Below are 15,261 nucleotides of genomic sequence, written 5' to 3'. Positions count from 1 at the left end.
GTCATGTGGAGAAGGGAACACTGAGTTATCACGAGCAAACTGTGGCTGATGAACCTCATTAATTTTTATGAGTTCCCAGCTGCTGTGGACAAGGGAGACCAGTGAAGGTTGTGCTCCTGAACTGCTTTAGGGACATTTTCCATTGTGGTTGTGTCCCCAAATTGATGAGATGTGTGGGGATAGTGGGCAGTAAAATGGGTGGAAGATCAGCAGGCTCAGAGTTGTGATCAGCAGTGCAAAGTTTAACTGCCAGCCTGAAATTATTGGTGTCTTTCCAGGATCTGTAGGTAGAAGCAACCCTGAGGACAACAGTCCTGATTATCACCAAATAAAAACCAGCAAAATCCTGGAGTTTAAATGCTGATTCTTTTAATGTGGTCATCAATGTCTTCCCTCTTGTGGGTAAAATTAGATAACCATCCCTCATTAATTATTTGGATGATGATTAGTTGAGGAATATATGGAATAAAAACCCAATCGTTAATGCAAAAAGTGAACAGATATTTAGAATTACCAAATGACTCTGTAAGCACTTGTGAACTGCAGTCTTGTTTCTTCAGAAGTGTTTTAAAACTGCTTCACAGGTGCTACAATTTGCTGATCTGGCCTAATAATGATGTTTTTCCCCTTTTTTTTTAGTACTACATTGAGGAGACAGTTATTGAGGAGGGTGAGCCACATGAGGTAAAGGTCCCTGTCATGCTGCATGTAGTGTATAAATGCATGTAATTAACAAGTAATACTAAATTAGTAGCCCTTTGTATTCTGAGGTTTAATTTTTCACATTAAACACACAAATATCAATGAACAGTTGCTGCTTAATACTTTATTTTTGCTGCAAGACCCTGCTCTGGGATGACCTAGAAGATCAGTTTACATGTATCAGTTCTGTTCCCTTCACCTTATGTAATTTCACTGAAAAATTACAGTTTTGCAGATTTTTCGGCATGTCACTGGTAACAAATATTTGGGTCACCAAGGAGTGATTGCCATAATTTGAAATTCCACTTACAAAATAGATAAAACCCAACTTCCTGCTGCGGCACCATGAAATATCCTTTATGGCACTGGCTTATGCAGAAACAGAAGTTATTAAGTGTTCATTTCTTGGTACATTTTCAGGTCTGTCTCATATTGATGCAAATAACTCCCAGAAATCTAACCTTCATTCACTACTTTTTAAAGGCAATTTTTTATAAAGCTAATTGTAACGAAATAAAACCTGACACTTATTTGGGTGATTTTGGAGCACATTTTAAGGTTCTAATAATTATTTTTATTTTTTCATTAGAATCTTAGTATTAAAATTGTTGCTTGCAGCATGACTATGTTGATAAACAAGAATATAAAGCATTTAAATTGATTGGAAATTGATGCATATAGAGCAGAGGCAGCTGGAGCCCCACTTTCCCAGATCCTCTGGAGAATAATTCCATGAGTTTGATGCAGGAACCAGCCAGACTGCTCATTCCTTGTGTGTTTTTTAGGGTGGGTGATGTATAGGGAGCATAATGGGTAATCCCAGCAGGAAAAGTGTCCCTGATTTTCTGTCTCCATGTGGATCTGGATGAGAGCAGAGCATCCTTCCACCAGCTCAGGGGGGTGGAAAACACTTCTCCTAATGAACCCTTACGACTCTAAAGCAAGCGATTAATGATTTTTTTTATAATCCCCAGGTGGTCACTGAGATCACAGAGACCATCAGCACAGACTACTCAGCCCCTGAGACCACCAGCACCACCTACACCGTGGAGCACAGCCAGCCCTCGGGGGAGGATGCAGCCCCTCCGGTCAGGAAGAAGACAATCCGGACAAAAGTGGACCCTTCCAAATATCTGACACCTTACCTGGAACACAGCAACAAAATGAAGGACCTATTCAGCGAGGTGGGTTGTCCCATGTCTTTTATTTCTTGAGGGAACACCAGCTTTAAAAGCATTTTATAGGGATTGTTTGATAGTTGTATGGCAAATAATGAAATTTATCAATGCTAAGCTCATGGGGAGAATATAGTAAATTACAGGTGATCCAAACCAAGCTAAAGTCAGTGATGGATTTTTTCCTATTGGGTCAGATGGAATAAACTCAGTTGCATATAAGTGCAAATATCATTTGCATTATTTAATGCCATATAATAGCATTAAATGCTATTATATGCTAATTTGCATTATTGACTAATCTGCCCCAAATTCTCATCCTAACCAGGTAAATATGGCAATAATTGCTAATGCAATTCTGCCAGAGCTCTAGGATGTGTCTTAATTATTTTATCATTATTTTCTTCCAGAACAAGTACAAAGAAAAATTCAGAAAAGAAAAAGGAAAACCATATGCTTCCACAATCGATACCCCAGAAATTCGGAGGATCAAGAAAGTGCAGGACCAGCTCAGTGAGGTGGGTGACAACTGCATGAGGAAAACAATGATTAGTGAGAAGTAAAGAAGCAAATTAAATTTTGGTTTAAAATGTTAGGTAAGAAGTGACAATTCCAGCCGAGCTGCTGGTTTGCCTCAGCAATGTGGCTGTGTTGGTTTGGACACTACAGCCAGTATTTTCATGGGAATGACCTGGGAAGTGGAGCTGCACTGCACAGCGTGGGGATTTCTCATTATCCAGCATGGAAGTGCTCTTGGAAAGAGCTCTGTGATGACAGAAGGCACCACCTCTACCTTGGATTCCCATCTCTTGAAGCTGTTTCAAAGCTGCATTTCTCCCTCACTTAATTCACAAAATCCATTTGCCTCCATGGGCTTTGTTAGTAGGTTCATCCAGGTTCTGGGTGTATATAAAGTATCAAAATGTCAGTATTCTCCTTTTTTAAAAAGAGAAAACCAGTTTTGCTGTAGAATCAATGAATTTTGCTCACTGTCCCAGGTTAAATACCGCATGGCTGGGGAAGTTGCCAGAACCATTTGCCACGTGGATGAAAAGGCCAAAGATATAGAACATGCAAAGAAAGTGTCACAGCAAGTGAGCAAGGTGAGTGAGTTCTGACCTTCCCAACATCAGTGGATCCTTAGGTTACTGCTAGGAACAAAGTTTTGAGCTCAGGGTGCTAAAGCAATGTTTATGCAACATTTTAGAAGCACAGGGAGGGATAGCAGAGAAGTTGGTAAGGCAAATATAAATATCATCTTAAATAATTCCATTTGCTCTCTTCAAATTTCACTTTGGAAAAAAAATCTTTAGAGCAGGCAGTTTATTCACAAAAGTAAATATTTCTTTAATGATAGAGTGACCAACTTGCTGATCTTTCCTTCCAGGTATTATATAAACAGAACTGGGAGGAAAACAAGGACAAATACCTGCTTCCCCCTGATGCTCCAGAGCTTGTGAATGCAATTAAAAACACAGCAATGTTCAGTAAGGTAAGGAGAAATAACCACAAGTCTAAGTAGCTGAAGTGAAAGAAGCTTTCAAAGCCAGAAATGAATTCATAATGAGCCTTCTGCATTTTCCTGATTTTTAGAAACTTTATACTGAAGACTGGGATGCAGACAAAACACTGTTCTATCCCTACAATGACAGTCCAGAGCTCAGAAGGGTGGCACAGGCTCAGAAGACTCTGAGTGATGTGAGTATCAAAGCAGATATTTGCATGTAGGTACCAAAGGCTGTTGGGTTATGGTGTAACTTGGGAGATGTTGTGGACTTTGATGAGGTATCAAAGCTTCATAATGGAACAGAAAATAAAAATGTGGAAGTGTATGCTGATGGCTCTGATAGAAGTGGTGCTTCATAGAAAAAACTGTACTTGATATTAGAGTACAAAGTAGAACATATTAGAGTATCAATCTGTTGGCAGTTTGATGCTCTGGATTAAGAATGAATGAAATAATTTGTTTATTAAATCAATAAGAAGACCTTGAGTAGCTCTCCAAATGGAGAAACTCGGGGCTGTCTCCAAGTCCACTTCACTATTGTGAGTCTGCAAATCTCCATCTAAGACAGTGATAAGAAAAGTCAGGAATTGGTGAGACTGTGAGATTTGCTGATATTTAGTTACAAAGAACTCTTCACTGGGGATTTCAGCTCTCACTTGAAGTCTCCCGTGAATTTTGCAGATGTTCAGAAGTTCCCTGGTAATGCACAGACTGAAAGAATTCCTGCTGCAGGGGCTGTGGGCAGAACTACTCCTGTTAATGTGCTGGTAGCAGAGTTCAATGCTGGGATGATGCTCAAGGAAATGTTTATTCCTTTCCTATTTTCAGATTGTCTACAAAAAGGGGCACGATGAGCGGAAAGCTAAATTCACCTCTCTGCCAGACCCCCCTGATGTGGAACTGGCCAAGAAGGTGACACGGCAGCTGAGTGATGTGAGTAGAACACACTGCCCAAACCTCCCTCCTGCATGTAGAGAGGCAAGAAGGGACCTAGGGAAAGGGAAAGCAAAAGAAAAAGCACACAGGATGACCAACTTTTGCTGTTGTGTAATCTTGTAAGGCAGAAGTAGGATTTTAACTATTACTCTTTTAAAAAAATTATTTATTTAATTGTGTATTGAAAATCATCTGCTCTTTAAGATTAGAGTTACAGTGTTCACTTATGGTGGAGAAACCACTAAGAAAATTGCACTGAACCTGTTTGGAAGGCAAAATAATTAATTCAGAGAAAATGTCTTTAATCTTATTTTTCCATAGCTTAAAAGCTAAATTGTCACCAAGAACATTTTGTAGCATGAAAAAAATATTGGTATAATAATTCTTTGAAAGTAATAAAATAATAAGCTTTATGAGTATCTCCAAAACGATAAAATACAAAATTTTTTAAAGATTATTTTTGGCATATATGTTATTTATCAATGTTAAAAAGGCATTGAAGGAGTTTTAGTTTTTATGGTAAGTAATGAAACTGTGGCTGAAAATGCATCTGGAACACTGAGTTAAAACTCAGACAGGTGTTTTGTTGTTAGACAAACTCTTTAATCATTTGATACTTGATATAAATAAGCTTGAATAAATAATAGAAATCACAAATACCAGGTAATTAAAAGGGTTTGCTTATAACCACTTCCAGCAGCAATACCAGTAAATTCTGACTTAATGAGCAATATCCCAATGTTATGTGATCAGGGAGAAAACAGAACTAAAAGAATATGTTAGAGATTATTTATTTATCCTTTTTAGGTCAAGGAGGGTACTAAGAGAAATGACTTAACACTGAAATGGTTTGGCCAAATCATATTTAAGGTGCTTTTGACTGTAACTGCTAAAATTTTCCACAAGGCAGGTGTAAAATATGAAGCAGATTTAAAAAGACAACTTTGAAAAACAAATCTGTAAGGTGAAAATGGAGCTGTGTCTTGGGAATTCAATTTTATTGTTTTGTTTCCTTATAGGTTATTTACCATGAGGACTATAAAAACAAAATCAAAGGCAAGTGGAGTCAAACTCCATGCTATGACGTGGCAGTTGCAAAAATGAATGCAGAAAATCTAAGTATGGTGAGTGAATCCTGCAGAAAATCTTTAACACCTTTATCCTCCTTTATGTTCATGTGGAAAATACTGATGCTCCATTTGTGGTGTTGCTTTTTTTCCTAATTAATCCATGTCATGGATGCCTGATTTATAATGATATAATATGTTGTTTTCTGTCTGTCTCTGTGCCCAACAGAGGAAATACCAGGAAGACTTTGAAAACATGAAAGACCAAATCTACTTCATGCAGACTGAAACTCCAGAATATGAAGCCAATAAAAGAGCTTCAGAGAATGTCAGCAAGGTGAGGGACCTGTGTTCCACCTGTTCAGCTTGGGGACGGTTCTGAGGTCACACAAGTTTGTGCTCAACTTGTTTTGTCAAGACCTTTCATGGTCCTTTGCCACCATGAACCATAAATTAAATAACAGGGGCATTTATCCTGAAAAGGTGAAGATTTTATCATAGAATAGATTCATTTCACAGAATGGTTTGGGTGGGAAGGGACCTTAAAAGCCACCCAGTGCCACCCCTGCCATGGGCAGGGGCATTTTCCACTGTCCCAGGCTGCTCCAAGCTTCATCCAGCCTGGCCTTGGACACTTCCAGGGATCCAGGGGCAGCCACAGCTTCTCTGGGCAATCACACAGGTTAGTGAGCATTTGGCTTTTAATACTGAATTTTAAAAGCTCTCCTTTTCTATTTTTATTCTTTCAAGTTCAAATACAGAGCAGACTATGAAAAGAAAAAAGCTGTTGCAGATTATAATGTGCTCCCTGCTACAGAGAACCCATTGCTGAAGCAATTAAAAGCTGCAGGAGATATTCTGAGTGATGTGAGTATTATCAAAGGGCACCTACATAATTTTCAGTCATGGACCAGAAACCAAACCCACCATCTCTTCACAAGATTTCTGCTTTGGACCTTGTAGAATTTTAAGTTTTGTGGACCTGTATTTGTCATGAGATAGCACCAACCAGAACAATTCGTGTAAAAAAAGATTTCTCCACAGATGAGTGTAGCAACAGCAGTGCCATGCGGATGGCTAATTACTGTATAGTTAATTTAGATCCTTGTGGATAATGGATCACAAGAGGACAGTTCTTCCCTTACTGCTCTAAAGAATTTCAACTAATAATGATAAAATCTCTGGTGCTTTTACATATTTCTGTATTATATTCTGGTTACTCGCTGTGATGGTCTTCCCAATCCCTCTTGCTCTTTTATCTCTGTGGAAAGAGACTGAATATTTCTCAGTGTCAGAAGTTCAAAAACCATTAGTCAGACCTTTCTGTCTCCCCTTACAAACTTATAAAACTTATTTTTAAAGATCAATGAGAAAACGGTGCCATCTCTTTCTCAGTCCTGTAGGAAAGCTTTTCTTTGGAACCATTTCAGTTTTATTCTTGTCATTTTTAACGTGGTGTAAGTGACTTGCAGTGAAATCTCCTGCCTTATCTGGTGTTATTTGATTTGCAGAAATTATACAAAGAAGCCTATGAACAGTCCAAAGGAAACAGAATGAATTACTGTGAGACACCCAAGTTCCAGACTGATGCTGCTCTGAAGAACTTTAGTGATGTATGTATTTCATTTGGGGTTTATCCTTCAGTGCTGACCCTCTTGACTACTTTTGCTTCTCAACCCGTGGTTATTTTGGCAGGTCAGATACAAAGATGCATATCAGAAGAATATTTTGGGGCACTACTTGGGCAGCTTTGAGGACCCACATCACATCCACTGCATGAAGGTTGAAGCTATGAAGAGTGATGTAAGTTCTGTTTTCCCCATCCCTCTGGCAGTTCAGACAAAGCTCAGTTGTGGATCCTCACTGAACGTTGCTTTTGTTCCTAGAAAAATTACAAAGCAGATTATGAAGAGGAAAAGACAAAGTGCTACTTCCCTCAGACCATAACGCAAGAGTATGAAGCAATTAAGAAGTTGGAGCAATGTAAAGATGTGAGTACAGGACAGCAGTGCTGCACCACAGAAAGATTAACTGAGTGATCTCTGTTAGCGTCAATGATTTTGAGTTTGGCCTCGTTGTCATTTATGACTTTTAAAAACTGTTTACATCTCTATTTAAGGGCCTTTTGTGACATCTAGTGATCAAAAAAGATATAGCACAATCCTTTTCATAACAAGTAAAACCATAGAATTAGAGCAATGGTACCAAATTAAGAATGAACCTCAAGCATTCTCCTGCTTAAATCAACATATTTTTTAAATTAATACTTTCAAAGTACTTAAGTTAATTGATTAATAATTTTATTTACTTTATCAACGCTTGGAAAATACTTTATATGCATTTTCTACAAATATTTTTGTATCTTCCTTCAGTACACCTACAAAAAGCATCCTGATCAAACCAAATTCACTTCAGTGACTGACTCTCCAGTACAAAAACAAGCAGAGATCAACAGCAAACAGCTGAGTGATGTAAGTAAGCTTTGGAAACCCTCTGACATTACCAATTTCTGCCCTGGGCCCACTGTGCTTCATCCTCCAGCTTTAAGAGCACTCCTGAAATAATTGTGTAGGTGAATGTGTATTCTCAATTTTATTCCAGCAGAAAATCCCCTGGAAATCAGATTTTTTTTTTATAGTTTTTCAATTCACAGTCTAAAAATTTGCCACTGAATTTCTTTTTTTATTTTTCTTTGCAGATATTGTATAAATCCAAAGGGGAAGAAATTATTCACAAGTACCACCTCCCTCCTGATGTGCCCCAGTTCATCCAGGCTAGAGTTAACGCCTACAACATCAGTGATGTGAGTATATTTTGAATTTCAGCACCATGAAGCTCTCCACTGATTGATACTGATAGTAAATACTGATATAAAATTGATACTGATAGTATTGATTTTATTGCCTTTGTGATGTTAAATTTTTTGGTGGCATTATCTGCCTTCCAGGAAAGAGATAAAAACTGACATCTCCCTTAATAGCCTTGGAATTTTAATAGTCTGGCCAGACTGATAACAAAAAATCAGCCAGGCTGCTTTCCCCAGTTCCTTCAGATCCCAAAGCCTGAGTTTAAAGCTAACAGGAGAAAATGTGTGTAGGTTCAGTCAAATGAAGAAGGGTTTTGCTTAAGCCAAGGCAAAAAGTGCCACTGATAGAGTTGTTCTAAACAAAAATTGCAAAAAATGCTTAGGGAGTTCATAATTATCTTTGTAGCAGATTGATTTATTATAATAGAACTGCAGTTTGTGTACAGGTTAATATTTTCTCCTTGAAATTACATGGGCTAAACTGGATATTTTGATTCCTATAACTATAATAAAAACATGGGCTCAAACTCTTTATTAGAATTGCTATTCCTGACACTGCAAACTCTTCCCTTTTTTCCCTCCAAGGCTAACTACAAAGCAGACTGGAAGAAAACCATTGCCAAAGGCTATGATCTCAAACCAGATGCCATTCCAATTATTGCTGCTAAAGCTTCTCGGAATATTGCAAGTGATGTAAGTAGGATTTGCATCCAGTGGAGCACATGCACCTCCTGTATTACATTATTTATTGTTTTTACCTGTGCTGGACAGCTGTACTGCTTAGCAAAGGGTTACAACTGGCTCTTCATTCCCCTCTTGAGCATCTCCAATTGAATATTGGGATATTGAATTGTTAGGTGAGGCTGTTCAATCATTTTTTATTATTATTATAGTCTTAATTAAAAGCTGAATGTCCCAAGAGTTCCAAGCCTATGTCAGTGACAATGGTGAGGGACGACATGTAGCAACATATGTAGGTTGAGATACATACCAGCTGTCAAGACAAGCTGAGAAATCCAATAATCTTCTTTTTTTAACCTAAATCACCTGGTGCTGTTGTAAAAACCCTTTCTGAGGTTATAGAATGAACTGCAGTCATCAATACTTTGAAACTCAGTGTTTTAAACCCATCCAAAGTGTTTTTTCTGTTTCCCAAGTGGGTAAGGCTGCTCTCTCTCTGTCTCTAGTACAAGTACAAGGAATCCTACGAGAAAGACAAAGGCAAACAGGTCGGGTACCGGAGCCTGCAGGATGATCCCAAACTTGTTCACTACATGAACGTGGCCAAAATCCAATCGGATCGGGAATACAAGAAGGATTATGAAGTCACCAAGACCAAATATCACGCTCCTTTGGATATGTTTAGTGTGACAGCTGCCAAGAAAGCCCAGGAAGTGGTGACAAACACTGGCTATAAGCAGCCGATTCACAATTACACCCTCCTGCCTGATGCTGTGAACCTGGAGCTCTCAAGAAATGTGATGCAGCTTCAGAGTGATGTAAGTGATCATTAATCAGCTCCATTTTTTCTTCTCATGACCTTTTAAGGCAAAAATGTTAATTTATATAAACCAATATATATTATACTGAATTAACAGTAAATTTGGATGTGACTGGTCTGGAACCATTTATTTTCTAAACATTATAATAATTATGTATCACTTTTAAGTTCTAGGAAATTTATCTAGTGACTAACAGCTTTCTTTATATCTCTCCATGTTTGGCTTATTCCCAGCAAATGAGCATGTTTTATTAATTCACTTTTGTAGTAAGATTTGTTATTACTGTGATTTTATTTCTCCTGTCAGAGATTGTAGGTTATGTACTAGGTCTAAATACTGACTCTATCATACTAAAATTTTAATTGAATCTAAATTTCCCCTCAAAAATGAACCACCAGGAGAAGTTTTAAGGCCTTTTCTGTTTTATGTATATAAATGTAATTTTTCTTGCCTCGCTGTGTTCTTCTTGTTCATTTTTTAAAAGAATCTGTACAAATCTGACTTCAATAACTGGCTGAAAGGAGTTGGCTGGGTCCCAATTCAGTCACTGGAGGTAGAAAAGGCCAAGAAAGCCACAGAGATTCTCAGTGAGAAGAAATACCGGCAGCATCCCGACCAGCTGAAGTTCTCCATCCCCATGGATGCCATGGAACAAGTGCTGGCCAAGCAAAATGCCAAGACCATGAACAAGGTGGGAAGTTGTTGGATTGACCCAGAATTTGGGTCTTTGTCTTGCAAATTTGTGGGGCTAAGTGAATTCCCAATGAAATGGTTAAAATTTCCTATGGGTGTAGTGGTTCCTTGGCTAGGACTGGACACTGAGAGATCATGGAGGCCTCAGACTGCTCATAATGTGGGAGTTTCATTTTCTGGTTATAAAGATTAAAGATTTCTTCCCCGATTTAAAGTGCTTTGGTAACTTTTTTTCTGTAGGAAGTATTCACAATCAGTAAACTGCAAAAAAGCTGGAATTCTGTCAGTTTTTTATGAGTTTCCTTGAAAGTGGAGTTTTTTACACTTGTCTCTAGTTATCCAGGACACCATTGATCCTTATTCTGTGTTTGCCATGGAAAGATCGTCTGTGAAAATAAAAATCATGCTTCCCATTAAAGCAGGGAAGAATGCAGACAAAAGCCCTCCAGCTTCAATATTTATTAATTATCAAAACATACTTTGAAAGCTTCTTAAAACACTAAAAAAAGAGGAAGATAATGTTGCTCCTCAGCAGCTCTATTTGTGAAGGGTATTTCTGGTGTTAATAACATTTCTATGAGACATTATTTATTGCAAATGAGCTGAACAAAAGCAAACTCTTATTTTATTAATTCCTTTGTAACTGCAGAGGCTCTACACAGATAAATGGAACAAGGAGAAGACCAGCATTCACGTTATGCCAGACACCCCAGAAATTCTGCAGTGCAGAGTGAACCAGATGACAATGAGTGATGTGAGTTGCTGTGCTCATGGTGGGCGTTCAGTGCCTCCTGCACAGAGCAAAAATTGGTGTCATTTTAATGTCTTGTTTGAAAATATTGAAATTCAGAGTTCTGCCTTTGTGACACCTGTTCTCTTTCACATTTGAAATTAGAAACTTTACAAGTCTGAATGGGAGGAGGACAAGAAGAAGGGTTATGACTTGAAGCCAGATGCAATTCCAATAAAAGCAGCCAAAAGCTCCAGAGACATCGCCAGTGATGTGAGTTTGCTTGGGTGATACCATTCCGTGACTTTATTTAAATTGTGTGACTAAACCTGAGATCTTGTGATCTACTTTTTCAGGGCTAAAACAAAACTTCATAGTGGATATTTTCAATTGAATTTCTTGCTGTTCTTTCTCTTTTGTGTCAGTACAAATACAAACTGGCCTACGAGAAGAGCAAAGGGAAGCACATCGGCTTCCGCAGCCTGGAGGACGACCCCAAGCTGGTGCACTTCATGCAGGTGGCCAAGATGCAATCTGACAGGGAGTACAAAAAGGATTATGAGAAGGCCAAGACTAACTTCCACACTCCAGTTGATATGGTCAGTGTGGTGGCAGCCAAGAAAGCTCAGGAAGTGGCTACAAATGCAAACTACAAGAACTTAATCCACACCTACAATGTCCTGCCCGATGCTATGAGCGTTGAGTTGGCCAAAAACATGATGCAGTTACAAAGTGATGTAAGTGAGAAGTTCTTCAGCCTTTGCATTTGAATACAAAGGTGCTTAATTGATGAAAAAATACTGCAAGATAAATATTATTATTTTCTTAGTGAAATTAGGTCAGGTATGTACTAAAATGTAGTGAGTTTTTCAACAATTTCAGCCATTTTGTTTTTCCTAGACTCTGAAATATTAAATTAAAGAATTTTATATTAGAAGTAAGCAATTTTATTAATATTTACTCCTTACATGTCCCATAAGGCTCTTCAGGAGCAATAGCTGTGTGCAGACCAAGACAGGAACAACTTCAGTTTTTCTGAATACATTTTACCTTGTACTTCCAAATCGATAAACTATTTTATGCTTCATATTGTTTTTTTATCTACTTCCTGCCTGCAGAATCAATACAAAGCAGAGTATGATGAAACTATGAAGGGTGTTGGATGGCTCCCACTGGGCTCCCTGGAAGCTGAGAAGAACAAAAAAGCCATGGAAATTCTTAGTGAGAAGAAATATCGCCAGCATCCAGACAAGCTGAAGTATTCTGTTCCTATGGATTCCATGAACATGGTCTTGGCTTTAAATAATGCCAAAATCATGGATGAGGTAAGAAAGTGCTCATCAAAATTCATTTAAGCTTAAGAAGTAGGAAATCATTGACATCTGATATAATAGGCAATCCTGTTGTATGCAGAGCTTTAGAAAACATGATTTTACTTTGGAGCTAATGAATGTGCTTTAAGTGCTAAAATAAAAGATAAGTGTGCCTCCCATGTTAGTAACACATCATTGTCAAGGCAGTTTGCATTTCAAGTAGGAAATAGTCTTTCAAATTGTTTTATTTAATAAAAACAGGTGTTGAGAACTCTATTTTTTTAATCCTTCCAGCACAAGTACAAACAAGCCTGGGAAGAAGACAAGAAGAAAATTCACATCACCCCAGATATTCCACAGATTGTTTTAGCAAAAGCAAATGCATTCAATATCAGTGACGTGAGTATTGTTTGGAAGGCTGTGACCTTGCTCTTATTATTTGATTAGGAATAAGTGAAATGAGAGCATGCAAAATTCTCACCTTGCTAACCTGTAGTAATTTCACAAAACCTATTAATTTTCCTTTTCCCTGCTTCCTTTCGCAAAATTAGATACCCAAAATTGCCAAGAAAAAGCCACATTTATGGTCAGGTTGTGAAGTTCATGCAGGTCATTAAAATATAACATCTGCTAACAAAATAGTAGAGTTTGAGTAGTATTCATGTTTGTTACTGTATTTATGATTTTATATTGATTATCTTATTCCCCCATGCACAAGGTTTTGAACTGGATTCAAAATGTTTGTAGGTAGCACCTGTTTTTTTGGTAAAAGATGATGTTATAGACAGGTTTTGGTTGCCAGTTCTTAAATCTGCATATGCTAAATAAATTACTGCTTGTAATTGCACACATCTGCAGTGTGGGCAGAAATAAACATTTTTATCTCTTTTTATTTTTTAAGATGACATCCTTCCAGATGTAACTTTTCACCAAGATTTGGGCATGTAGAAAACACATAAATTTTTGCTTTTTTAAAAGATGTTTCTTTTTCTTTCTGCAGAAAATGTACAGATCTTCATTTGAAGAAACGAGGAAGAAAGGATATGATCTCAGGGCTGATGCTATTCCTGTCCAAGCTGCCAAAGCTTCCAGGGATATTGCCAGTGATGTAAGTTCTTGGGAGAAAAAATGGGCAGGGAGCCTTCCGCTATCCTAGAGTGCTCCAAGCCCTGTCCAGCCTGGCCTTGGACACTTCCAGGGATCCAGGGGCAGCCACAGCTTCTCTGGGAATATCATTCCAGGGCCTCCCCACCCTCACAGGGAAGAATTTTTTCCTTAATTTCAAACTGAAAAGAATTAAAATCTCTGCCTCTGTTCTCTTCCAGTATAAATACAAATTAGGGTATGAAAAAGACAAGGGGAAACTCGTTGGCTTCCGCAGCCTCCAGGATGATCCCAAACTTGTCCATTCCATGCAAGTGGCCAAGATGCAGTCAGACAGGGAGTACAAGAAGGCCTATGAGACCAGCAAGACTCATTACCAGACACCTGCTGATGCCCTGAGTGTGGTGGCAGCCAAGGAGGCACAGGACCGTGTGACCAACACCAACTACAAACGGCTGATCCACCAATACATGCTCCTGCCAGATGCAATGAGTTTGGAGCTGTACAGAAACATGAATCAGATCCAAAGTGATGTAAGTTTTGATCTTGTCGCTTCTGTTTTTGCATCATAACCGTGCTTTGGGAACAAGAAGATAATTTTGTACAAGCTGTCTTATTTTTGTGGCTTTTGTTTTCCCATCATGGCTGCATTTTGGGAACAACTGGATAATTTTGTATGAGCTGCTGTACATTGTAAACTTGGCTTTTGTGTCCTGTTTGGCAGAATGAGTACAAGCAGGATTACAACGAGTGGTTCAAGGGGATTGGTTGGAGTCCCATAGGTTCTCTGGATGTGGAGAAATCAAAGAAAGCCACGGAGATCGCGAGTGATCGGAAATACCGCCAGCACCCCAGCACGCTCCCCTTCACCAAACAGAACGATGCCATGGACCTGGTCCTTGCCAAGCAGAATGCAAACATCATGGACAAAGTGAGTATTTAGGGGAAAAGCCAGGCAGGCATTCACATATAATCCATTCCAATAAACAGTCTGTAAGCCTCTGTCACAGCTTTATGCAACAACTATCATAGGCTCCTCTTTTTTCATCTTTTGTCTTAATGAAACAGTTAAAGACATCTTTTGTCATTGGTTAAATGATGTCTTTTCTCATTTTTCTTCAACCTCTGTTCTTCCCATTCTTATATAGAAATGACTGGTCCTGAAAATCTTGATAGTTGAGTTTCATTAGAGGCAAGAGCAGACAATAATTGAGGTGATTCTGGATTTGGTCATTACATGGTAAAATAAATCAAAGTCAGCACCTTCACCTTTTTAGCCATCCATACCCAAAGTACACAATTGGAAAGATGAAAATCCTGAAAGAGCCATCTTTTTGCATTTCTGTTAACACATCTGATGTGACTTTCTGTCCATAGCATGCTTATACTCAAGCCTGGGAGAAGGATAAAACTAAGGTCCATGTGATGCCAGACACACCAGATATTCTACAGGCCAAACAGAACAAGACGAACTACAGTCAGGTAGAGTATTTTAATACTTATGATCAACATTTTAAATTAATATCTGTTGGGGATTTAGAACACAGGCAGGAATTTCATGTGAGTTTTATTTTCAGAGTAATAGTAAGTATCAGCTTCAGGCTGGCAAACTTAGAGAGTAAATTGCATTATAATGTATGGAAAATACAAGTCCTGCTTTTAAATTCTGGAAGGGCATAGTCCATACTCTATACTTAACATAGAAATAAGTCATATTAAAAATCCA

General features: G+C 38.3%; 1 protein-coding gene across 1 annotated transcript in view; it reads left to right on the top strand.

Moving 5' to 3' along the window:
- Positions 1–15,261, top strand: part of NEB (nebulin) — a 96,706-nt gene that overhangs the window by 4,963 nt on the left and 76,482 nt on the right. The window contains exons 4-30 of the mRNA XM_085067186.1: positions 640–684; positions 1,677–1,886; positions 2,288–2,395; positions 2,876–2,980; positions 3,265–3,369; positions 3,471–3,575; positions 4,213–4,317; positions 5,340–5,444; positions 5,617–5,724; positions 6,138–6,254; positions 6,899–7,000; positions 7,083–7,190; positions 7,274–7,378; positions 7,760–7,858; positions 8,086–8,190; positions 8,779–8,886; positions 9,381–9,692; positions 10,180–10,386; positions 11,038–11,142; positions 11,284–11,391; positions 11,544–11,855; positions 12,237–12,443; positions 12,726–12,830; positions 13,432–13,539; positions 13,757–14,068; positions 14,260–14,466; positions 14,913–15,017. Of these exons, the coding sequence (XP_084923312.1) occupies positions 640–684; positions 1,677–1,886; positions 2,288–2,395; positions 2,876–2,980; positions 3,265–3,369; positions 3,471–3,575; positions 4,213–4,317; positions 5,340–5,444; positions 5,617–5,724; positions 6,138–6,254; positions 6,899–7,000; positions 7,083–7,190; positions 7,274–7,378; positions 7,760–7,858; positions 8,086–8,190; positions 8,779–8,886; positions 9,381–9,692; positions 10,180–10,386; positions 11,038–11,142; positions 11,284–11,391; positions 11,544–11,855; positions 12,237–12,443; positions 12,726–12,830; positions 13,432–13,539; positions 13,757–14,068; positions 14,260–14,466; positions 14,913–15,017 (3,828 nt within the window). The remainder of the gene's footprint in view (positions 1–639; positions 685–1,676; positions 1,887–2,287; positions 2,396–2,875; positions 2,981–3,264; positions 3,370–3,470; positions 3,576–4,212; positions 4,318–5,339; positions 5,445–5,616; positions 5,725–6,137; positions 6,255–6,898; positions 7,001–7,082; positions 7,191–7,273; positions 7,379–7,759; positions 7,859–8,085; positions 8,191–8,778; positions 8,887–9,380; positions 9,693–10,179; positions 10,387–11,037; positions 11,143–11,283; positions 11,392–11,543; positions 11,856–12,236; positions 12,444–12,725; positions 12,831–13,431; positions 13,540–13,756; positions 14,069–14,259; positions 14,467–14,912; positions 15,018–15,261) is intronic.

Source organism: Lichenostomus cassidix, chromosome 7 (genome assembly GCF_008360975.1).
Source record: "Lichenostomus cassidix isolate B80296 chromosome 7, HeHo_3.0, whole genome shotgun sequence".
Taxonomy (NCBI): Eukaryota; Metazoa; Chordata; class Aves; order Passeriformes; family Meliphagidae; genus Lichenostomus; species Lichenostomus cassidix.
Note: the sequence above shows the minus strand (reverse complement) of the source record. Positions and strands in the feature narration are given on the sequence as shown.